Source organism: Diaphorina citri, unplaced genomic scaffold, assembly GCF_000475195.1.
Source record: "Diaphorina citri unplaced genomic scaffold, Diaci psyllid genome assembly version 1.1 scaffold915, whole genome shotgun sequence".
In the NCBI taxonomy this organism is placed as follows: Eukaryota; Metazoa; Arthropoda; class Insecta; order Hemiptera; family Psyllidae; genus Diaphorina; species Diaphorina citri.
The window spans coordinates 6,934-32,186 of NW_007378346.1; the positions used below are offsets into that span (position 1 = coordinate 6,934).

General features: G+C 37.1%; 1 protein-coding gene across 1 annotated transcript; it reads left to right on the forward strand.

Annotated features, from left to right (window-relative positions):
• Nucleotides 1-395: 395 nt before the first annotated feature.
• LOC113468983 (tyrosine-protein phosphatase 69D-like) lies at nt 396-23,339 on the forward strand. The gene is made up of 10 exons (XM_026826334.1): nt 396-414; nt 1,426-1,488; nt 12,370-12,488; nt 19,101-19,222; nt 19,898-20,042; nt 20,385-20,592; nt 20,844-21,035; nt 21,218-21,242; nt 21,723-21,912; nt 22,437-23,339. Exons 1-10 carry the CDS (start codon nt 396-398, stop codon nt 22,509-22,511), a joined length of 1,158 nt encoding a protein of 385 aa, XP_026682135.1. The 3' UTR covers nt 22,512-23,339.
• The last annotated feature ends 1,914 nt before the right edge of the window (nt 23,340-25,253 follow it).

The window sequence follows — 25,253 nt, forward strand, 5'->3', positions numbered from 1 at the left end:
ACCATAGGAAATTCAAGATGGCATGCCATCGGAACCTTTTCGTTTTCGAAAGGAAACGAAAAGGTTCTCTTTTTGTTTTCATTATTTTTTTTTTTTTTCGAGCGGTGCAGTGGTTAACGCGTTGGACTTTGGATCTGTAGGTTGGTGGTTCGGGTCCAAATCAAGTCATACTATTTTTCTAGGTGCAATAATTGGGGAACGATATTTGTGACAAGCATTTAAGTACGCTGAACACACTTTAAAAATTCCTTTATTGTTATTGTTATTTTATTTTATTATTATTTTTTTTTTTCGTTTATTTATTATTATTATTTTTCATTATTTTCTAGCGTTCGAGTGTCTGGTGACTAACAGGATATGAAGTATTATGTCATGGAAATTTCAAGAATAGAATTATGACGAGTTTCTTGGCAGGTACACTCTGAGCTGAGGAATTACCATAGCCAACCATATTGCAATGACCATATGAAAACATATTTGTTGGCAATCCCTCGAAAGTTTTATTAGACCGGGTTTCAGCTGGCTTTACATATTGAATTAAATAACCCAACAACATGTACTCCATCAGATGTGCCTTCGGACATGTGTGTTTATCCATAAAACGCACTAAATACAGATACAGTCTGACAATATTACAAAAGTCTTATTCTTACTTTGTAATGTTAATGTATTTTGCTCTCGTACATCTGGCTAGCTAAGTCCTCCAAAAGATATTTTAGGCTAAAGGTAGTACCTATGAGTCCAATACCTATATGGGATTTTACTGTTTTCATGAAATTATGTAATGATAATGATGATGTGTTGTGAAAATTCTTGAATGATTTTCCACTAACTCATGTGCCCCGTGTTAATGTGAAGTGAGTGTGTAAAATAACACGCATACTATGGGTTTCACACCTTTTCATTCATCGGCGAATATTATCCACTCTGTGTAAACAATGAACATTGAACATGTTAATATCGTGCCTCTAGATTTTTTTTTTTTTTTTTTTTTTCAAATGAAAAATTTTGAAAAAATTGGGAAAAAAAAAGTTGGCAAAAATGGCGTTACCTGTGTTAAGCTACGCCGAGCAAGGCCAATAAATGGATGGGTGACTTGAACCTTATATTGGGAATAAAGGGAGAACGGGCTCTAGTCTTGATTTTAAATCATTACATGAAAGTAAAATCGAAAAATCAAATCAAGAATAATAATAAACTGAATATTAAACAAATTAGGTAGGTACATAGGTACTGATATTCTTTAATCACGATCGAATAAACTATAGGCTGAAAAATTCCCGGAGGGACGGACCCAGCTTGTTTATTATGATTGAGAAGGAGTTTATGTGTATGTTGGATTTTGCTTCGTAGTATTAATTGGTTATTATTTTTGAGAAGTTTTTCTTTCCACGTACTTCTCAATACCGTCTCTTGCTCATTAAGATACCTTACCTTTTATTTTTATTTGTTACCTTTTGATTTGTGCCTTATTTCGGCATAATTCCGGTAAGTTCGAGATTTCGGAGAAAATCAAGTTGAGGTGATACAGCTGTTATTATTATTATTATTTTACCTTTGTTTCTTGAAGGAGAAATACGGCTGGAAAGATAACTACCAAATTTCAAATTCAAGCTCGTTATTACTTATTACATTTGATTTCACTTTTGTGATGTTGCCTCTTTCATTATTAAATTTTCTTTTCTCTTTCTAAAACCAGACAAAAATATTGGTTCGTTCCGGTTTTTACCTTTTTACTATGTAATATTTTATGTTCCTTGAAAATTTGCTCGAGTAAAACATACCGTGTACACTACTGTAACATACCCACTTTGCTTCTGAGGCAGGTTTACTGATGGTCAAGCCAATGACCAAACTGAAAAACTATTCTAGAAAATGCAGTAGATAAATAACTCTCCATAGAGCTTAGATTCATCAGACTGTCAGTACAGAGTTTCTTACTGTTGGAAACACTCTTGTCCAAACTGATTAGGAATATTGGTGTTCACTAGAGTGGAAGTGCCATCGGACGTGTTAAGCAGAGGATGAATAATCGTTCCCGTTTTTACTATGTAATATTTTATGTTCCTTGAAAATTTGCTCGAGTAAATCATACCGTGTATACCCACTTTTCTACTGAGGCAGGTTTACTGATGGTCAAGCCAATGACCAAACTGAAAAACTATTCTAGAAAATGCAGTAGATAAATAACTCTCCATAGAGCTAAGATTCATCAGACTGTCAGTACAGAGTTTCTTACTCTTGGAAACACTCTTGTCCAAACTGATTAGGAATATTGGTGTTCACTAGAGTGGAAGTGCCATCGGACGTGTTAAGCAGAGGATGAATAATGTTTGACCTAATAATAATAATAGCACCATCAGCAACAATACCAAGACATTTCTTTGATGAGAATATTGGAAAGAGAGAACCCCCAACAAGTCGTTCCCCTGTTGCCAGTTCCCATATGTACGATAATATATTCGCCTTGTGTACGATAACATTGTTGCGTGTACGAAGAATAATCTTGTACGAAAATGGTCAGCTTTTGCGCCCTGTCTTAAATTTCAGTCCTCATTCTGCCTCCTAAGTTAACGATATCAGTCCTCAATTTGCTTTCAAAGTTAACCATATCGGTTCTCATTCTGCCTCCAAAGTTATATCGGACCTCATTCTTCCTCAAAGTTGTATCGGTCCTCATTCTGTTTCAAAGTTATATTGGTCCTCATTCTGCCTGAAAACGTACGGATCTTCTCTCCCTACCAAAGTTTTTTCCCCACCACCGCCAATATCTCATCTCTCAATAATTAGACTCGGCAACTCTGTCATTCTCTTGCCTTGATCGCCGTACTCAGTTCAACATTTACTCTCGCGTTATCATGTGTGTAGTGCCGCGAGCTGTTATCACTTCCCTTATCAGAAATAGCACGGTGAAACTTCTTAAATGGTAAATAAACATTTCGCTATCACGGTGCTTCGCAGATAGATTTTTCCCGAAATATTTTTTACACATTTTTTTACTTTCTATTTTTCTGCTTCTTTTCTCCTCTCGTATATTTTACGTATCTCTGCTTTTGCTATTATCATATTTGCGTACTGAATCACGTTTTTTTGAAATTTTCATTCATATATTTTTATTTATTATTCTTTATTTCTTTAGAAGTTCCCTTCTAGTCTGTAGTATACCTCATTGCTCCGTATCGTCTCTTTTACATTTTCTAACCATTTTGATTTTTTCCCAAATTTGACTGAATTTATTGTGTTCCTCAAAATTTAAAATAGGTCGCTATTTTATTAATTTTCTATTACTACAGTATTTTTTTGTGCTTTTGCATAGATATAGTTCAATTTGTTTTTAGAATTTCAAAGATACCTTTTCTTTCTCCATTTACCTACCTACGGAGAAATAGGTAGATTCCAGCTCCACTGATATAGTATTCCTCTCTAAGAATGAGAAAACAATTTTACTGTGAGATTCTCTGCTCTTTACGCGCTTAATGTATCTGTATTCTACGTGTACAACAGGTGGACCGAAGACTACCATTATTGGTTAATTTTTCTCTCCCTCTTTCCTTGTATTTCTGTCATGGATGAGGTTAAAACCGTCGGAAAAAGTATTTTAAAGTGACATATAGGATTTTTCAAGGCATTGTCCTGATAGTGCTTGTAGTTTGAGGAGAGGTTGGATTAATGTTTCTTTATTGTTTCCATATCTCATTGCCTAGTTATTTGCTCAAAAATTGAAAGCCAAATCGAATATCACATAATTTCATTATAGCTTATGGCCTTCCTGTTAGGGTCCCATAGGACCTAACCTGTTAGTCGCTCATAATGTAACAGCTGTAATCATTAATTACTTTCTACTTAGAGTAAATTGCTGTAAATGTAACATATTTATTCGCTGGTACTTTGTATTTTAGATAAGCCATACGGGCTAGCGAATATTTTCCATGCCAACCTCTGAGAGGTCAATGATAAATTGTGCTAAAATACATTTTATACTTCTTAACTTGTTTCGTTCTGCCAATCGTGGTTAAATCGAACACCAATCCTGCCCAGGGAATTGTAAAATGTAACCTATGTGTGTGTCACATAAACTTAAATTCATTTCCTGAAATCACTGTTCGCTAAAAGTCTTTACTAGTTTTCGACAATCAATTCAAAAATTTCTTATATTCCGTGCTTTTTTAGCTTAATTCCTTTTTCTTAATTATTTTTTGACTAAGTTATTCATCTTTTAATCTAAATTGTATTATCTGCCGAGTCTTATTTCTTAAAGAAAGTCGACAAACTATGGAAAAAGCAAAGAAAGAAAATACATTGCTTTCCTTCCTATAGGGTAAGGAAAGTAAAAACATTTAATTTTCTTTTGCCAAGGAGGAAGGGGGAGTTGTTTGCTTTCATTTAATGTATTGTGACAAGTTGGAGATTTTCGAAGACAAACATCAAAAGGTCGAAATTATTTTTAACAATAAGAAGATTGAGGACCGAAGCTCAAAGATTTTTTTTCTTTCGGGAGCTCTGTGTTCTTCGATTTGGTCTCTTCAACTTTCTTTTATTTTCTTTATCCTACCTCTTATCACAATTATTTTTACCTCTTCCTTTTCTTGTTGTTCTACCCATACGGTCCCCCTCTTCATCATCTTTATCACAAGAGCTTTCAGTAGCTCTTCTCTTTTATTTACTTGTAGGGCAAGTCTATTATTCAAAATGAAGCTGGGGATTTTCCAATACGTTTGGGGAAACATATTACAGAGGATTAATTTTCCTCGAATACCCTTCCCCCTACCTTTTTCCCCAAGTAGAGCTTGCTATTCTAGTTCCATAGGCTCTTCCTGAAAGGCTCTTCATAATTCCATTAACCTTTTGACTCCATTGGAAAATGCGAAGAAAAAAATCTGTCGGAAAATTGTTTCGCACTCACTCGTTTCCTTCGCCCTGGAAAGTATTAAGGAAAGAGAACAAACATTGATAGGATAGAATAGAAAATACTTTCTTTATTCTGCCAAATGGAACCCAAATATTCCGTTAACCCTAGCAGTCAGTCATTGGCTTAGCAAGAGGTCGGTTATTTCTGACCCCACAAGCATCAAACGGGTTAATACGGAAGGAAGTTCTTATTGAAATGATACCTTATTAAAAGAAACCTTACGTATCACCCAAAGAGACTCTTATCATTCCAAGTCTCTGCTATTCAAATCTCGGATTAAGGAGGGCAAGAACAGTAAGGTCATTGTAGATAGTATTGTGTTTAGGATTGAGGATATACTTGTTTTCAATATGGTAAGATAGCCTCGATGTTCTATACAGGGTGTTTTGAAAATCATGATTGTGTTGACGAAACACTGAAAATATACAATTAACAAAACACTGAGTTAGGTCGGTAGTACAGAAAAGCTTTTGATGTCAGAGATTTTCCATTCAGTTGCTTAATCGATCAAAATTCATCACCAAAGGAAATTAAGTGATTGGGCTCTATTTTCCCAATAAACGAATGCTTGATATTATGCTGATTGACAGTGTTTTATCTGTAGCTCTCCTTTTAAACCTCAGATTTTAGCTAGTGGAGCGTTCAAAACATAATGCTTTCCATTTTCAGTTCACTGTCTAAATTTAAATATCCCTGCGGTCTACTTGACAAACCGGGGCATTAAGAAATCCCTCCTCGCTATTCCTCTTGGAATAAAAATTCCCTCTACTCCAAAATCTTTTCTCGTGACTATTTAGCCAGTTTGATTCGGGCCGGGAACTCCAGCACAGTTTTGGTTTATGACTTTGCATTGATTAGTATTTTATTTATTTTACATATACTTGTTTTCAATATGGTAAGATAGCCTCGATGTTCTATACAGGGTGTTTTGAAAATCATGATTGTGTTGACGAAACACTGAAAATATACAATTAACAAAACACTGAGTTAGGTCGGTAGTACAGAAAAGCTTTTGATGTCAGAGATTTTCCATTCAGTTGCTTAATCGATCAAAATTCATCATCAAAGGAAATTAAGTGATTGGGCTCTATTTTCCCAATAAACGAATGCTTGATATTATGCTTATTAACAGTGTTTTATCTGTAGCTCTCCTTTTAAACCTCAGATTTTAGCAAGTGGAGCGTTCAAAACATAATGCTTTCCATTTTCAGTTCACTGTCTAAATTTAAATATCCCTGCGGTCTATTTGACAAACCGGGGCATTAAGAAATCCCTCCTCGCTATTAGTCTTGGAATAAAAATTCCCTCTACTCCAAAATCTTTTCTCGTGGCTATTTAGCCAGTTTGATTCGGGCCGGGAACTCCAGCACAGTTTTGGTTTATGACTTTGCATTGATTAGTATTTTATTTATTTTACATTTGTATGGAACCTAAGAGAGAGAGAGGAGAGAGAGAGAGAGCTATTCTGTGTTTCTACACAGGAAATTGATACCCAATCATTTTGACTCAGGGATGGACAATATCGGAGATTTCGGATCCAAGTCCGGCCGAGAAAAATGTGAAGTAAAGAGCTTTGATTCAAAACTTCAGTGCCAAGATTTGACTATCATAATGACAGATATAGTAGAATTTTGATTTACACCAGACAATTATGAGATTTAAGAGTAAAATGTCGTTTTTGCCGAGAAAATGAATAAACAAATTTACACATTATGTTCAATTTTATTTATTCTGTATCTTTTGAATATCGACCTTTTTAACCCTTGTCTCACAAGGGGCCTGAAATATTTGTATGGAAGAGAATGTCTCCAATTTTAAAGGATCTTACCATCCCTATTTTAGCTCGCTGCACGTATACAGGACTTCAATTGATAGAGAGATAATTAATTAATCAGCTCCGTCGATCACTTGCACCCTGAGGCCATCTTGATTATTGATGCCGGGTTATGTTGGAACGCGGATAAAAATCTCCTGGCTCTACGGCTCATCTGAGAATAAAATAGAAGAAAATTCTGCCATATATCTACGTATGCTATTGCTAGGGTCTAGACTGGAATTTTTTCATCAAAATATGAAAATACCCGGGAGAAAAACGAAATTCTCTGTAGTACCGGCTATTCATGCTCAGATCGCGGTCTGCCGGAACGTGTGTGGCAGGAAAAGCTTCAGACCCAGGTCTGTAAGTCAGTCTGAGCGTCAGTGGGGGGGGGGGTGGCTCTACGGCTCATCTGAGAATAAAATAGAAGAAAATTCTGCCATATATCTACGTATGCTATTGCCAGGGTCTAGACTGGAATTTTTTCATCAAAATATGAAAATACCCGGGAGAAAAACGAGATTCTCTGTAGTACCGGCTATTCATGCTCAGATCGCGGTCTGCCGGAACGTGTGTGGCAGGAAAAGCTTCAGACCAGACCCAGGTCTGTAAGACGGTCTGAGCGTCAGGGGGGGCGTAAGGAAAGTTGTGCTCTCTAAGGTAGCGTTGTGTTTTGGGCTTTTGGACCCCTTCATTCTTGATTTTCGTCCATTTCCCGTATCGTCTCTTTTAGATTTTCTAACCATTTTGATTTTTTCCCAAATTTGACTGAATTTATTGTGTTCCTCAAAACTCAAAATACCTACCTAGGTCGCTATTTTATTAATAGACACTTGTTTGCTACTCGTGCGATGTCTGGTGTGCATGTCTAACACACTGTAATGTGGTTTCTGGTATCTTATCTTAGTTGGCGGTTTGATAAAAAAAAATAATGCCTCGTTTATTATCAGTGTGAAAAACGCAGCGATGATTTTCTAGCATACCTGTGTGTGCGGAAATTAATTTTGTTAACTTCGAAAGAATACGGTGGAACTGGGGACCGCCAAGAAGAGAGACCGGCCAGCGCGGCGATTTGGTCTCGTGACTCTTGGCTTTGTTGACGAAAGACCCCTTTAGTTTGGGATGATAGGTTCGAAATTATGCTTTTCTCAGCTGCTTTCTCGTGTTGAAATCTCATAAAGCTCCAATCTTCAATTGGGGTGCTTAGCACCACACACAAAAAGCCCACCTAGTTTTGGTGCTCACTGCAGCATTGATTGTAGGGACAAAGCTCCAATCTTCAATTGGGGTGCTTAGCACCACACACAAAAAGCCCACCTAGTTTTGGTGCTCACTGCAGCATTGATTGTAGGGATCTTTCATTCTAGCCCAGACTGCCCCGAATTCTATAATTTCCTCTATTTTTCTTGGCTTCCATTTTGTCCTACGTTTATTTTCTCAGTGACCTCTACCTGTTCATCAGTATTCCCAATCATCATCACGGTTATTACCTACTATCTTCTGAGATGCAAATATCAAGCTGTAACCAAGTTGCTAGTATGCTAGTTAGTTCCGAATAGGAAGGTATTTAGCGATGTACCTGTATACAAAATATATTTTGTGATATGTACGAGTAGATAGCATAATTAGCAGTTTACCTGTGTTTAGTACCTATACGTAGCCCTTCTTATGTTCATCAGTATTCCCAATCATCATCACGGTTACTACCTACTATCTTCTGAGATGCAAATATCAAGCTGTAACCAAGTTGCTAGTATGCTAGTTAGTTCCGAATAGGAAGGTATTTAGCGATGTACTTGTATACAAAATATATTTTGTGATATGTACGAGTAGATAGCATAATTAGCAGTTTACCTGTGTTTAGTACCTATACGTAGCTCTTCTTTACGGTAAATTAATTTATCTATCCGTTAGGATCGATGAAGACGACGAAAGAAAAGAAAGGTTTTAATTCCATCATGTTCATAAAAAGCACAGTTGTTCGGAATCATTTGAAATGTTTACTGGAAAAAAATCTTTTTCCACTTTGGCAATGGGCACTACTCATATTTTCCAGGCAGCTAGCTACTCAGTTATACCTTACTAGGCTGAGTAAGCGAAAAATAGAGTGTTTTGTTCTGCGTTAGAAATTATTAATTCAGCTAATCAACTTCCTAGTATCGAGGAGGTTGGTCCCTACAATATTTGATTATATCTTATTTAGAGTTCTGGCTCCCGGTTTCATATCGAGAAATTGGATTATCTATGCTGGTACATAATGCAAATGATTATAAATGTAATGGTGGAGATAGGGTTTCGCATAAATTAGCGAGTGTGGGAGAGTCCAGCATCTGCTACTGTTTGGGGGTTTCTGGTTGACTTGGAATCTGTTCGGAGAGATGAGCTCACATTTTCCGGTGGAGTTGGGGTGATTTTTTGGAGTAATGGTGGCGGTGCATTGTTTCTTACTGAAAGCGCACCTTCACGTCACATGGCCATACTGTCACCTTTTATTTCACACAACCCCCTAAGATTTAGTAACTGAAGGCCGGCGATTGGTGGTCTCACCTAGACTCGAAACAACGACTTCCAGATCGTCATGTAGTCTTTAATTTCGTACCTGCCAAGCGCTCTATTGATGGCGATTACGTGAGGTGAAGATTTTCAAAGGAAAAATGTTCACGTGCTGATGGTTCTCGGAAATTCGGAAAATTTATTTCTCTGGTGTAGGCGCGAGTGATTTTACACATTCACACAACCTAAAAGTATATTATCTATGTTCTATCACTTTCCTTATTTTATCTATAAAATTTAGCACAGAGAATTTATCCAGGAGGTAAATTTGTGACGAACTTTTTAATTCTTATACCTAAATTATAACACAGTTCATTTTATTCATTTATTTACTAGGATGGGAATAAAGTACTTCTCTGAGTTTTAGGATGGTTATTATTTTTGTAAGTTGTTATTTCATTTTGTTGTCTAAGACCATTTACATAAGGTTTGCCAGGCCTTTCTCATTAAATACCTCTTCTTCGTCTTGTTCCTTGTACAGACGGGTTTGGCGTTTTTCGTCAGACTTTCACAATCAGTCCTCTAACTAGAGCGATTGCTTTGGGCTGACAGTTTTAGCTACAAATTTTACGAGTGGATGGATGCCCTTCGCACTCAACCTTTGCTTTTTATTCCCCATTCTCCAGGCCTTTCTCATTAAATACCTCTTCTTCGTCTTGTTCCGTGTACAGACGGGTTCGGCGTTTTTCGTCAGCCTTTCACAATCAGCCCTCTAACTAGGGTGATTGCTTTGGGCTGACAGTTTTAGCTACAAATTTTACGAGTGGATGGATGCCCTTCGCACTCAACCTTTGCTTTTTATTCCCCATTCCAGCGAAATCCCGCAAGCATCATTAAATACCATGTTGACATAATAACTATGTTCTTTTTTAGTGGCGCTTCTATTTTACATCAAAGTTTTCTCAAGTTCACCGGAGAGATCATTTGACTGTGGGTTAGTTTTATATTCTACTCGACACATTGCACTGACAATACTACCTAGTACTGATATATTGCAAGGGTGATAGTCGGGCATTCAACTACTTTGAGATTCAGTTGAGCTAAACCAGTGTCTTCCTGATCTGGTATTGTGACTGTCACACTGTGGTTTGAATGTGCTTCCTAGTGAATGTGCTTCCCAAGGGAACATCTAACAGCTGGTCTTGTGTGCTGCCAACTTCAGGGTGGTTTTAGTCCCTATCAAGACAATTTTAGTCGCACAGGTATAGATTAAGAGTTTGGCTTCCGCGATTGAAAAGAGTACATTTTCACCACAACAACAAAGTCTCATGTTCTTCATGTTGTTTGGAAAAGCTCGCTAATGATATTATTGTTTGTCAAGTTGTTTTATTGTCGTTAAGAAATATTCAATCCCATACAAGAACCTTTGCCCAAGTAGCTTAAGGTACTCATTCATGCAATTTTGTTTTAATTAAGGGCCGTCTTTTTTACGAGATTCTCCATATTATTTTAATAGCTATTACTCGTATCTTTAATAATCCAAGTATTTAATAATAAAAAGTAGTCAGATCGCCATTGGCTTAACATTTTGTGTCTATTTATGGGGTAATAACTCTATTAAAAAATGAAAATTATGACAGCGCTATGTAACTGTGTATAATATGGTAAACACTATAATACTATCAGGGCATTCTTTCTCGCGTTATTTATGGAGATAGTTTAATTTATGGTCTGAAGTTTCAAAGGTGTTTCAAATGCCCTTGCTTTATGCAAGACCTAAATGCAATAACCTATTACCTATGTCATGAGAAGCATAAATACCATAAGGTTCACAAATGTCATAAACTCCATAAGGTACATCTCAGTTCAATGTTGAAGCAACTTTCAACTCGAAAGTACCTACGTAGGTATTCATGTTGCATCTATAGTGGAATATTTTAATTTAGTAAATAGCTAAAGGGAAGTTTATTTTAAGCCTGACCTCCATTAGAACAAATACCCCTCTCAATTGTTAAAAAACGTTATGTCTCTCCATCCCTGAAATATTTTTCCTGTGCTTTATATTCCTGGTATGATGGTTAACCTTGGAAATATTTTTCCTGTACTTCACATCATTCTGGTATCTGGTATGATGCTTTAGCATGAAGTTCTGAACTCTAGTGAAATTGTCTCCCTCTTATGAACGGTGGATTTATACAGTTTTTTTTTCCACCGCGAAAACAGAGAGGAGCTATGATGACTAACGGATTGTGAGAGTGAAGCGAGGACTGACTAATTAGCAAGAGTTGACGTTAACCAAACTCGGCTGGTGCGGTATGCTAACTAGCTGTCAAGTTTGATGATTTGTGTGAAAAGAAAAGTGACCACTGAGTGAGATACACTCACCATTGTAATTATTTGTACTGCGAAGCGATTCATTATTCATTGAATAGTAAATAAAGTAATGAATGAATTGTTTGTTTACAATATTTTAGTTTTTAAAACTCGTGTCTTGCGCTACAAGTTATTTTGCTTCTAATGATTATTACGCATTTTGTTTACTAAATGTTTACATTTGAATGATGGATGTAATTATGTACGTTATTATTTTGATGATAGTGTTTTCTTGAGATTTTTTTATAGTTTTTTTATTACTTTCCGTAAAAATAATGACAACTTTTGTGTTTCACGTTGTAATTACGAGCTAAGTACCTGCATTAACTCGGTAGCTTACGCCTGCTTGGTAAAGAGGAGGGCGTAGGTTCAATCCCAGCTGAGGCGTGGAAGGCTTGTTTGAGATTTTAATCACATAATAGTACTGACGAGATAGCAGAAAATTATCTTAGTGTCGAGATGAAAAATCCTTCCTGGAAGACCCATTGGTCCTAGAGTTCCATGTCTCTTATCAGGGTGTCTCTTAAGTTGATTCTCTGTTTCAATTTCATGTATTGTTCATAATAGTACTGACGAGATAGCAGAAAATTATCTTAGAGTCGAGATGAAAAATCATTCCTGGAAGACCCATTGGTCCTAGAGTTCCATGTCTCTTATCAGGGTGTCTCTTAAGTTGATTCTCTGTTTCAATTTCATGTATTGTTATCTTAACTACTGTTTTATTAACATAATTACGAGTATAATAATTATTCAAGTGTTTTATCGTTTTCTGTTGCAGTGTTGGGCGGGAATGAAAGTGTTATCCCTGCATACAGTGCTTACTTCGTTGCTGTCAAACCAGGCCCATCCTATTCCTCGTCGCCATCTTCTGTCGACATTCTGACTTTCATACTTCAGGTAAGTGAACATTTTGACCTTCATTGGTACTTCAAGAAGTTGAAGGCATTGAATAGAATACAATATACTTTTATCCTGCCCGAATAGGACTGAAAAGTCCCTTTACTCGCCTTGATTTTTTTTTTTTTAACTAGAGGAAGGTGTGAGGAAAGCATAAAAAGATCCCTATAAATATTCAGAAAACATGTTAGAAATTAGACCTAGGTACTGGTTACTTATGTAACCAACGAAATCCTGTAACGCAGATCGCGGATTCTCGTACCAAAACGGGACTGGCGAATTTGTTTAATAACCTTCCTAGCATTATTTGTTCGTATTTCTTTCTCGCTGACCCGTAGCTACGGGTAATTGGGAACGCCAGCATCATGATTTCATTCTATTCAATTCTGAGATCTGCCAGGTCAATGAATATTTAATTTTTACCAATGTACAGCTCGATCGAACAAACTATATACACACCTAGCATTATTTGTTCGTATTTCTTTCTCGCTGACCCGTAGCTACGGGTAATTGGGAACGCCAGCATCATAATTTCATTCTATTCAATTCTGAGATCTGCCAGGTCAATGAATATTTAATTTTTACCAATGTACAGCTCGATCGAACAAACTATATACATAGAACTTCTCGCGAATATAGACCGCGATACGTAGGTATAAACTCGCGAAATGCTTTTGCAACATTCAACAAGTGTGCGAGTGCGAGTTTCAATTCTAATTGATATTCGAGCAATGGATGATGAATGGGAGTCCGTTATGTCTCGTCCCAAGCTCGGGACTTGGTTTGGAAAAGGGGCATTCGATTGTTTATATGTTTATCATCACATCGTTTTACTAGCCAGTCATATCACCAGAAAGGAGAAGCTGTCATTTCGTGTGCTTGGACAATGGTTCCAATTTGTATGTACAGAAAAGGGGCATTCGATTGTTTATTATCACATCGTTTTACTAGCCAGTCATATCACCAGAAAGGAGAAGCTGTCATTTCGTGTGCTTGGACAATGGTTCCAATTTGTATGTACGTGTGAATCATACAGCCAGGAAATACCAGAGCAATGCAATTAAGAAAAAAAGAGTAAAAATACATACGCATTAATGTCTTTGTAAATAGTTTGAATTGTTTCCAATCGATATTTCTCAAGTTGTTTCTAATTGAATGGGGTATTCTGTAGTGCCCTTTTGTAATCTCGCATAATGGGTCTAATACATTCGATATGATTCTTATGCGAAGTGATTTCCTTTGTATAATGAATGGGTGATTTCCTTCTAATGTATTGATGATTGGATGCATGTTTCTTATGGTTGCATTGTTTAAGCCTTTCCAAGATAGTGACAAGCTCCGGGTATTGTTTGAGTTTATTTATTGGGTTTAGGTTTTAAAGTTATCTCGAACAGCATTCCAAGTTCTATTTGACTAATATAGGAATAATTATTACGAGGAAAAGTGGATTCTGCGTACAACGAATTCAACAGGTGTGATATTTTATGTGAGCATTTTATATTAGACCCAGTTTTTTTTTCTATTTACTATTTGCATCCACTGCCCAGTAGGAGGTTTAGTCCCACTGGTAATATGGAGCCCGCTCAATCTTGTGTGTATTTAGTTCATGCTTTAACACTTTGACGGTAGCTGGGGCACTTTGCTTGTGACCTAGTCTTAGGCAGATTATCAACTCGAACCTTCAGATACTGATTTCTGTGCTTTTGTCGGAGATTCCTCCCATTTTGAGGAATTTATTCGAGATCAATAAGTAGGTATAGCCTGTATTCAAACTACTTTATGTACGTATTCCTGTGGGCGAAATGTTGACGATTTAACAGATTGCCAATGAAAAAAGTGGGGGAACATTTACCACAGACGACTGGTTGCCATGGAGATTCATAACAAAAAATAAATTAGTAAATAAAGTAATGAATGATCTGGAGGGAAAAGTTTGTGGAAAGACTTAAAGGAAGGACACCAATAGCTCTGATATTGTAGAAGAAATTGTATCATTTTAGGCTTTCTGTAGTCCAACTCAAAAAGGTGACTTCAGCCATTTGTATGACGGATTCAACGGGTTTTAGTCCCTATCAAGACAATTTTAGTCGCACAGGTATAAATTAAGAGTTTGGCTTCCGCGATTGAAAAGAGTACATTTTCATTTCCACCAGAACAACAAAGTCTCATGTTCTTCATGTTGTTTGGAAAAGCTAGCTAATGATCTTATTGTTTGTCACGTTGTTTTATTGTCGTTAAGTAATATTCAATCCCATACAAGAACCTTTGCCCAAGTAGCTTAAGGTACTCATTCATGCAATTTTGTTTTAATTAAGGGCCGTGTTTTTTTACGAGATTCTTCATAGTATTTTAATAGCTATTACTCGTATCTTTAATAATCCAAGTATTTAATAATAAAAAGTAGTCAGATCGCCATTGGCTTAACATTTTGTGTCTATTTATGGGGTAATAACTCTATTAAAAATAAAAATTATGACAGCGCTATGTGACTGTGTATAATATGGTAAACACTATAATATTTTGTTTACTAAGTGTTTACATTTGAATGATGGATGTAATTATGTACGCTATTATTTTGATGATAGTGTTTTCTTGAGATTTTTTTATAGTTTTTTTATTACTTTCCGTAAAAATAATGACAACTTTTGTGTTTCACAGTATACCTGACAGGTCCGCTTGGACAGGTGCGCCTGGTAGGTTTACCTGATAGTGTATGACAGCAATAATCAGTCTCTCAGGCGACCTGTAAGGTCCACCTGAGTGAATGGCCAGCCTTCCTAGCAGACAGAGGTCCTGTGTAGTGATAACTCATGGAACAAAATCCTCATATATTTTCTTCTCTTGCCCCGCAGCAATTGGTTAATGAGCACTTCCCAGATCGATCTACGAAAGCTTCGGAGGCGCGAGAGAATCAGCATAAAAATTATGACAGCGCTATGTGACTGTGTATAATATGGTAAACACTATAATACTATCAGGGCATTCTTTCTCGCGTTATTTATGGAGATAGTTTAATTTATGGTCTGAAGTGTGTTTCACACATACTCGCCTCGCGCTGTTTAAAACCCGTGGCAAGTTTATCATCCAGGTATTACAGTCAAGTATTCTACACACTCCAAGCTTCTTAACTTAAGTTATCCCCCACGCGTGTGTACATCGTGAGTCATAAGTTCATAACTATCACTATATCTACCAGTATTGGACCACTGTAGTCATTTTCTTCGTCATCTGCATAATTATTTCTAATGACAATCATCATCGGATGATTTAACTGCATCGTAGAATTCATAGGAGACTTTTTTGTCACTATTGCGACCTTCGATTTTACTAGTCGAGAGTAAATATTAGGAGTGGCTGAAATCTAGGTAACAAGTGAATGTCAAGAAATTCGTCATCCCAAGTGGAATACCATTGGTCGGTCACCTTAGCCTTGTTACTTCATTGGTCACATTTGGATGGCAACGTTTGCACGGTTTTAATTGGAGAAGCGATAAAGACTTGGCTTATCAGATAGAATCCTGTTCTAATGACAGGGTGTCTACCAGACTGGAAAACCGGGAATTGTCAGGGAATTTCACGGAGACTGGAAAAGTCAGGGAATTGTCAGGGAATTTCTCAAAAAATTAACAAAAATCCAAAAAAGTCGGGGAATTTTTCAAAGCCAAAAAAAAATCGGTCCATAAAAAAGTATGCAACCTTGAAGGGGCAACTCATATTTTCTCGAAAAAATTTCGCCTGTGGGCTGTAATTTTGTGTTTTATAGAAATGTATCAGGGGAAATTTTCAAAGCCTAAAAAATAGAAAAAGAATTTTTGGTCAGTAAAAAAAAGTATGCAACCCTGAAGGGGCTACTTAAATTTTCTCACAAAAATTTTGCCTGCGGCGCTGTAATTTTGTGTTCTATAGAAACATATTGGGGGGGGAATAAACAATACTCGTCTTGTATGTACTTGTAATGAATTTGATGGCACATTCGTTCTCTTTTGACAAAATTTTTGATGGCCAATTCGAGGGAATCAGGCTGTATGTCGTAAATTATTGGTGTAAAAAAAGTGGATATAACTTTCGAAATTTTTTGATAATTGGCTTGTTAAAAGCGCATATTCGTGAACCATCATTCTTAGAACCCTTATCATTTAACCATCATTCTCTTTTTATGTATAATGCAAGCTCATTTGACACCGATTGATTCTGTGGAAAAGTTGCAATAAGGAAAGACTCCTTGGTTTCATCTTAAATACTCTAATGGAAACTGCTTTGTAAAAGAACAAAATCATGTTGAAATATTTTGGAGATATTCACCAGAGAGGAGAGAGGGAGCAGAGAGAACCTTCCCAGTCTGAAAGCAGAAGAGAGAATGAGCATCTGACAAAAATTTTAGGTCTGAAAGAAACCTCCCCTTGAACCCCTACTACCAAAAACCATGTAGGGGGCGTCAGGGAAATGTAGGGCCTTTGAGAGGAGGATTCTCGCTACATTTTGTACCATAGGTTTTGAAGTTTGGACTTAATTTTACTCATTTCCCCTTCACTTATTCATAAGTGGAAGGTCCTCATCGATTCTTCTGGGATAAGTCACCTATTTCCTCGGGTATTGCTCGTGGTTAAATTCGCGTTGGCTCGCGGTGTCTGCCGGTTGTTCCGTTCGCGGTATTCGCGGGGGATTGTTCGCCGGTATCCGCGGGTTTGTTCGCGGTTATCCGCGGTTTGTTCGCGGTATCCGCGGTTTTGTTCGCGGTAATTCGCAGTTTGTTCGCGGTATTCGCGGTTTTGTTCGCGGTATCCGCGGTTTGTTCGGATATTCGCAGTTATGGGTTCGAGATCTCAGGCAAACGCAGATTTTTTCAGCTCTTTTTTTTTTGCGCAAATAATTGATGAAACCAAACTTTCCGCCTGCGGCCGGTCCCTAAAAATTTTAGTTTTCTATAGATTTGTATAGCGCTCACAATTTTGCCTGCGGCGCTGGTTCTCCTTTTCGTGCTTTAACCTTCATCCCCCAGGAATGTGTGAATGTGTTAGACCGAAAAATTACAAAAAAAAAAAAAAAAAAAAAAATGCGGCGCAGTTATTTCATGTGCAAATGGAGGACTTAAGCCCTTACCCTAGTGGGATGAAAAAAGATTGGAGAGTTAATGTTGAACAGGCTTGAGAACATTACTTAAAAAAAAAAAAAAAATCTGTTGTGACGCAGTGGGAATAGGGTGGAAAATCTTGAAAAAGTAGACTGGAAATTTGGAAACAAATGGACTGGAAAACTGAGAAAAGTCAGGGAATTTTATTTTTCCATTTTGGTAGACACCCTGAATGAGGAAAAAAAATAAAATTCCTCAAATGGACTGGAAAACTGAGAAAAGTCAGGGAATTTTATTTTTCCATTTTGGTAGACACCCTGAATGAGGAAAAAAAAAATCTGGAAATATATATTTATGGGTTTTGTCCATACAAAATATGCAAATAATGAAAAACTAATATGAATACACATTGATATTGGTTAGGACCGTGATCCCTAATAAAACCAAAGGCGCCTTGAAATGTGGACTCCTGAGGGACTATAAAACTGTAATGAACTTTTATTGAATCAGATAAAATAAACAATAATTAACCCCCCTCTGACTACTTTTACTACATACCTATAAAAAGATTGTATGAATCATACAAACCAGTAAGTAGGTAGAATAGATTTCAAGATATTTTTGAGTGAAATCTGTACTGTTGCACATACTTCGCGAAGCAAAAAATAGCAAAATTCTAGTACCTCTCAGAACTAAGAGAAAAAAATCTGATGTTGCATTATCATTTTTTCAATACAACAACAAATCACTAACATTGTAAGATGAAAATCACATAAATTGTCCTCGTGTTTGTGTCTCTAGAAAGGCGTTTTAACTTTTGATTCGGACGGTAGACTGACATAGAGATTAAACACAGAGATATGCCATTGTTATCTTTTTGTCATATTTGTGTTTGTACCTATTTCTGTCACTACGTTGTATTACTATCTGTTGTGCTATTGTATTTAACGTAACACGTGCCTATGATTCATAGTGTTACACATGCTGTAGGTATTATTTTCATTTTTATACCTAGTAAAAACACTCTTCTATTTTTTTGGTCTCGAAAATTGATTGCTATTCGATTGAGAAGAAACGTTACATTCAGGTGTCAAATATGTAGCGCTTGTTTGGAAGTTGACAAGAATACGCTGTAGGTACTTTTGGTCTACAAAACATCGTTTGATACGAGTTGCTTGGAGAACTGTGTATTGTATAGGACTGAAAAGTCTCTTTACCCTACCCTACCCTAAAAATTCCCTTTACCGTACCCTGAAAAGTCCCTCTGACGCCTATGGTAAAGGGACATTTTACTTTACCCTCTACCCTTAGTGTAATAATAGAATAGAAAACTAATGTACCTTGCCGATGATGCTTCTAGGATAGGACTGAAAAGTCCTTTATCTCCACAGTCTTAACAAGGTCTTGTAAGTTTATTTCTTCCTGGGTTGAAAGTTTCTTTCTTTCTGGGTTGAAAGTTTCTCTCCCAAGAAAGGATTCTCGTGTAGGAAAAATACAAAGGAAAAAGACTTTAATTCTCATAACTTTCTGTTTTGTTTCAGGTGGTTTGTGTGATTGTTCTGCTGTTGCTGCTGGTTCTGATCGCCATTTATCTTCTCCAAAGGTATACGAAAAAGGTGGTCGAAAATCAAAACGTCGACATGACGTTCCGGAATTCCTTGCGGTAAGAACCCTTTCCGATTTTTCTTTTTTTTTTTATTAAAAAAAAAGGTCCTTTCGAACACTCCAAACAAAGTCTTGGTCCATTTAAATAGCGGCCGAACCGTACCCTTTCCGATTTTCCTTTCTTTTTTTAATAAAAAAAAGGTCCTTTCGAACACTCCAAACAAAGTCTTGGTCCATTTAAATAGCGGCCGAACCGTACATTTCTTGAGGTCCGGCCCGCGGACACTTTTGATCATCATGAACTATGGAAGCTCTCTGCTAAATTGGAGCGACCTGTGGCTAAAGGTAAAGTCGTGAGAAGCGCTAGTTCCTTTTGAGCTTTTTCCCTTAATAGCAGAACTTCGATCCGGAATAACGGCCGAGCCATACCTTCTGGAAACAGGGTCCAAGGATAATTTTGTTCTACATAATTTATCGAATCTCTGTGCCAAGTGCGAGCGACTTTAGCTGAAATCTAAAGGCCTGAGCATTGCGAACCCTTTTCGAGCTTTTTCGAAGATTTTACATTAAGTAGAAGGTATTTGGAGTGTCTGACTTGATTTTATAAGTGCGTTATGTCAGCTTAGGACTTGACCCCTTACAGAGAGTTAGTAAAGAAGGATTCTTACCTATACATATGTATCCTATTGAATCTATGCAAATTTTTGACTGATTAATTTTTCTTCTTTTCCAGACATATTTGTCGCACTTTGCGCCGTTCACACATCCCAGTAGCTTCCAATCCTCCGGACATGGCACCTATTACTAGAGCAGACATCGTTATGGAGTATGATGAGAGACATTACGATTCCGACTATGGCTTCCAGCAAGAATTTGAGGTGAGTGATCCTGGAAGGAAAAGTTTGTGGAAAGACTTAAAGGAAGGACACCAATAGATCTGATATTGTAGAAGAAATTGTATCATTTTAGGCTTTCTGTAGTCCAACTCAAAAAGGTGACTTCAGCCATTTGTATGACGGATTCAGGTATACCTGACAGGTCCGCTTGGACAGGTGCGCCTGTCAGGTTTACCTGATAGTGTATGACAGCAATAATCAGTCTCTCAGGCGACCTGTCAGGTCCACCTGAGTGAATGGCCAGCCTTCCTAGCAGACCGAGGTCCTGTGTAGTGATAACTCATGGAACAAAATCCTCATGTATTTTCTTCTCTTGCCCCGCAGCAATTGGTTAATGAGCACTTCCCAGATCGATCTACGAAAGCTTCGGAGGCGCGAGAGAATCAGCACAAGAATCGCTATCCAGATATCAAAGCTTACGATCAGACTCGAGTTAAACTAACGCCAGTGGATGGCGTACCCGGATCAGATTATATTAACGCCAACTTTGTACTCGGATACAAGGAGCTCAAGAAGTTTATCTGTGCCCAAGGTAAGTGCGCAACCATTGACTATTGACCCCCGCCGAGACCATCAACCATCGCAGAAAAAAATACTAGGCTCAATTTCTTAATTTCCTGTGGGGGTCGGCACTGTTTTCGGAGCTATGGTCAAGGCTCCGTTGAGGACGCATCTATTCATTAGCATGGTTTGTTTATTTTCTCTTGGGTACAAAAGCCCTTGTTTAGACTGCGGAAGGAAAAGGAATTTTCAGTCTCATTCTATTTCTTTTCTCTTTTCCAGGTCCTATGGAACACACTGTGAACGATTTCTGGCGAATGATCTGGGAGCAACATCTGGAAATTGTCATCATGTTAACCAACCTGGAAGAGTACAGCAAAATCAAGTGTGCCAAATATTGGCCTGAACAAGAAGAAGGAGATAAAACTTACGGAGATTTCATTGTTGGATTGGTTAATGAGAAAAAATTCGGAGGTAATAAGAATCTTCTCTTCTTTTTCTTTGCTTTTTCCCGTGTACAGACTGGGTCGGCGTTTTTTGTCAGCCTCTCAATCAGCCCTAACTAGGGTGATTGCGTTGGGCTGACATTTGGTTTTGGCTACAAATTTTACACGTGGATGCCCTTCGCACTCAACCTTAGTTATTTCTTTAGCAAGGGAATTTCAGAGGCACACAGTCCAGGTCAGTACAATCAAATAAATAACGCTCCGTCCGCCAAGTCGAGAATCGAACCCGGGACTCCATGCGTGATACCCACTCGGCCACGTTGCTGCAAATAAATTCCTGGTGCTGATTTTATCCTAAACAAATGAGGTTCGTTCTCGAAACGGCTGGCTTTCTCCTACCCTGTCTTCCTTCTCTCTTCGATTTCGGACGATAAGACCCTAGCAGTTACAGTTCCCTCTATCAAACCTCTGGGGGGGGGAACTTGTTGATTCTGCTCGAATGGGGCTAAAAAGTCCCTTTACCCCAGCAGTCTAAAAAAGGAGCTAATATGAATCAGGCAGACCTGACAGGTCCGCCTCTCAGGTCTATCTGATGGTGAGTGGCCGGCTTTAAGAAGAATTTAGTATGAATCGGGTAGTTTTTTTTATGTTACGGTGGTCTCTTCCTGATCCCTTGTGCGCCGCGTTAATATTGGAATTCTTCCGACTTTCACAGCCCATCGCCTTCCCCTTCAGCAAGCAGTCCGGGGCCCCTCCTGGTTCACTGTCACACTGGCTCGGAGCGGAGTTCCATGTTCGTAGCGCTGAGTATCCTGGTGCAGCAGTTGGTGCTGGAGAAGCGAGTGGATGTTTTCTCCGTCGTGCGGAAACTCAGGACACAACGCCTTGGGATGATTCAGACCTTTGTAAGTGGGAATTGATTATTATCATTTATTTTATTTTTTTTAGCTAGGGAGTAGACTAGTCCAAATTTTTTTATGCTATATCAATAGCGAGGGTTGAGTGCGAAGGGCATCCATTCGTAAAAAAATTGTAGGCAAAACCAAATGTCAGCCCAAAGCTATCACTCTAGGGCTGATTGAGAGGTTGACGAAAAACGTCTGCACACCGAAAAAGGCGCAGAAGAAGAAGGAGATTATTCATTATTATTTTTAAGGGAACTGTAACAACTGAGGTCTTATCGTCCCGAAATCAAAGAAAGGAAAGATCGTTTCTTAACTTAATTGGTGGAGGGAGAGCTGATGGAGATCGAGGCGAATGCCTATGGCATTCTCGGATTATTAATTAGAGAGCGAAAATTTGATTTCCACCTGACGCGACGATTAGGTATTGAGTATATTATCTGTGTATACCGATATGCGATTACCTATAAATGTCATATTAAACTATTCGATGATTTAATATTGTGTATGTTCTGTTTGGTTTGCAGGCACAGTATGAATTCCTGTATCGCGCTATACTCAACTATGCCGAACTTCATAAAATAAACTGTGATGATGTGTGAGACAAGTGAATTGAAAATATTTGTGTTTAATTAAAATCCTTTTTTTATTATTTATTTGTTCATAATATGGTTATACAACTTTTTTTCGTATGAATCATGATAGATTACTAAAATCGTCTAGTCACATATATTTTAATTTATTATTTTAAAATTTATTTTTCTCGGTTCTTTTTTTATTTTTTACAAAATTCATGATACAATAAAAAATGACGAAATATCGATTTTGACTCTCCGTTCTAACGGAAAACTGTTCAATGTTCATACTCAATTTGCACACCTTTCTTTTATCACGTACAATTTCACTGGTGTTGATTTCTGAACACAGGATGGAGTGATCGTCATTCAACCCCATTTATGATCTTATCATACCTTGATTCTAATGCTTTTCAATGTGACAGCAAATAATCTCCCGTTCCTAAGTTTTGATGGTGGGAAAACGATTAAAACATGCATAAGATCAAAAATAAATTGAAACTGTAAATTTGACTCCATAAATTAGGACAAAAGTAATGTAGTTTTAAGAATAAAGTGTATGTTCTAAAATATTACAGACTGATATTGAGAGTAGCTAATTAAATCTCTGTATCCTAGTGGTTTACCACACTGGAGGTTCGGGTTCAATCCCCGTCTGAGTTGATGAAATTCATCACGACTTTTTGGTTCCGCACTTAACCGTGAGGAAAATTGAATTAGTTAATAAGTAGCGACTAGTGGTGGTTTTACTGTTTGATCAGAAGGTAATTGAATGTGTCTCAGCTTTGACTGTATTTTAATACTCCGGGTTTCAGGGCTTCAACCCTAAAAGAGACCTTTCACGTTTTCCTGTGTAACATAATGTATTTTATATTGAGATCTATGAAAGAAGGGTCATTTTTCGATACATTTTTCTATTGAAATATGGCACTTCTTTCCCCGACCTCCTCATACATACATACTGTGTAGTTAGATGTACTATTTTAAACCATGATTTTTACGTTGATGATTTAAGTAAGTGTCTGATGCACCATACTTTTGTTGGAAATTATATTTTATATTGAGATCTATGAAAGAAGGGTCATTTTTCGATACATTTTCCTATTGAAATATGGCACTTCTTTCCCCGACCTCCTCATACATACATAGTGTGTAGTTAGATGTACTATTTTAAACCATGATTTTTACGTTGATGATTTAAGTAAGTGTCTGATGCACCATACTTTTGTTGGAAATTTCTCACATTCTTCGATTCTAATTGGCAACTAGCAGATCGATTTGTTTTCTAACTCTGTATAGCTATGTCCAATAAAATTCCAGAATGACCTTAAAATTACTTCGAAATGTGTGGTGCACTAAACACTTTTTATTTTATTAACCTTCATCAATTCATCAGATAATATTTAGTTTTTCTTAAAATCTAAAAAAAGCCATGTATTCTTCTTTCTACTTAAATGTCAAATGTGTTAATCTCTTACTGATTTAATTTCGTATGTGATGTGACAATATTACAGAGGGGGAAATGCCAAAAAAAAAAAAAAAAGTTTTGGCTCTCCTGCTGATTAGAAAGAACGATAGTATACAAGCAGTGTCAACCCTAGGAATGACCTGTAATTCTATGCTGGTAACTCGGTTGATATCAGCCTAGCACGTAGGAAGTACGGGTTTTATTTCCCGCCTTGGTGGAAGTTAAATCTGGCAGGCTCATAATATTATATTATTTAAATTCAATCTTAATACTTTGTCATTACTTTTGGTTAAATAACCGGAAATCTTTTTCATCAATTTGTCATTGGTTTATATTTTTCACTTTTTCTTTTCTCGTTTTAAAAGCTTAAATCGGAATTAACCCTCACTTTATTCCTTCCTTGTGTGCTATTCTCTTGTACCCGCATTCTGGCATTATAAACAGGGTATATTCTATTCTTGAATTTTGTTGTGCCCCTAAATCTGCTAGATAGTTGATCCCTGAATTGATTTTATTACTGAAATGTCTATTTATTTAGGGTACTAGGTACTGAAATATCTAATGTAAATGTAATGTTTTTGGCTTGCTCCGTCATTTGCCTGATTAAATGTATACTCTGTTTCAATGACCATGATGCTTGAAATGTATCCGTAACTCGTGACTGCCATTTGAAACAATCTGTGCATTGTTATTGTTTCGCTCGAAATGTGTCCAACATTTAAAGACATAAAAGAATTTATGTTAGTTTACTTAGGTATAGGAGGTACCGTCTATCAGTTTTTATGTCCCAAAATTTCGGATTCGCTTTATGTTGTGCATTAAAAAGGAACAATATCTCTTGTGTCGCGTTGGGTCATGTATATTTCTGTGTATGATGCTATGAAAAATTAATCATGTGGAGCGGGCTGCAAACTGCTTTTTTTTTAGCATGTTTGACACGGGAGTTATAGATGATTTATTTCCAACTGGAAACACGCGCAAGAAACGGTGAATGAATTTCCGACAGAATTAATCATGTGGAGCGGGCTGCAAACTGCTTTTTTTTAGCATGTTTGACACGGGAGTTATAGATGATTTATTTCCAACTGGAAACACGCGCAAGAAACGGTGAATGAATTTCCGACACTTGGCAAAAGACGAGAGTTTTTGGAAAAGGTTCAAATATATTACACTAGGTTATAAACATGGGCTTATTTACGAGCCATGTGTGTTTTAGTGTTTTTATACGTCTTGTATATAAAAAAGAAAAAAAAATATTTTAGAGGTTAAGCCTCCACATTAATAAATAATTACCTATCGTA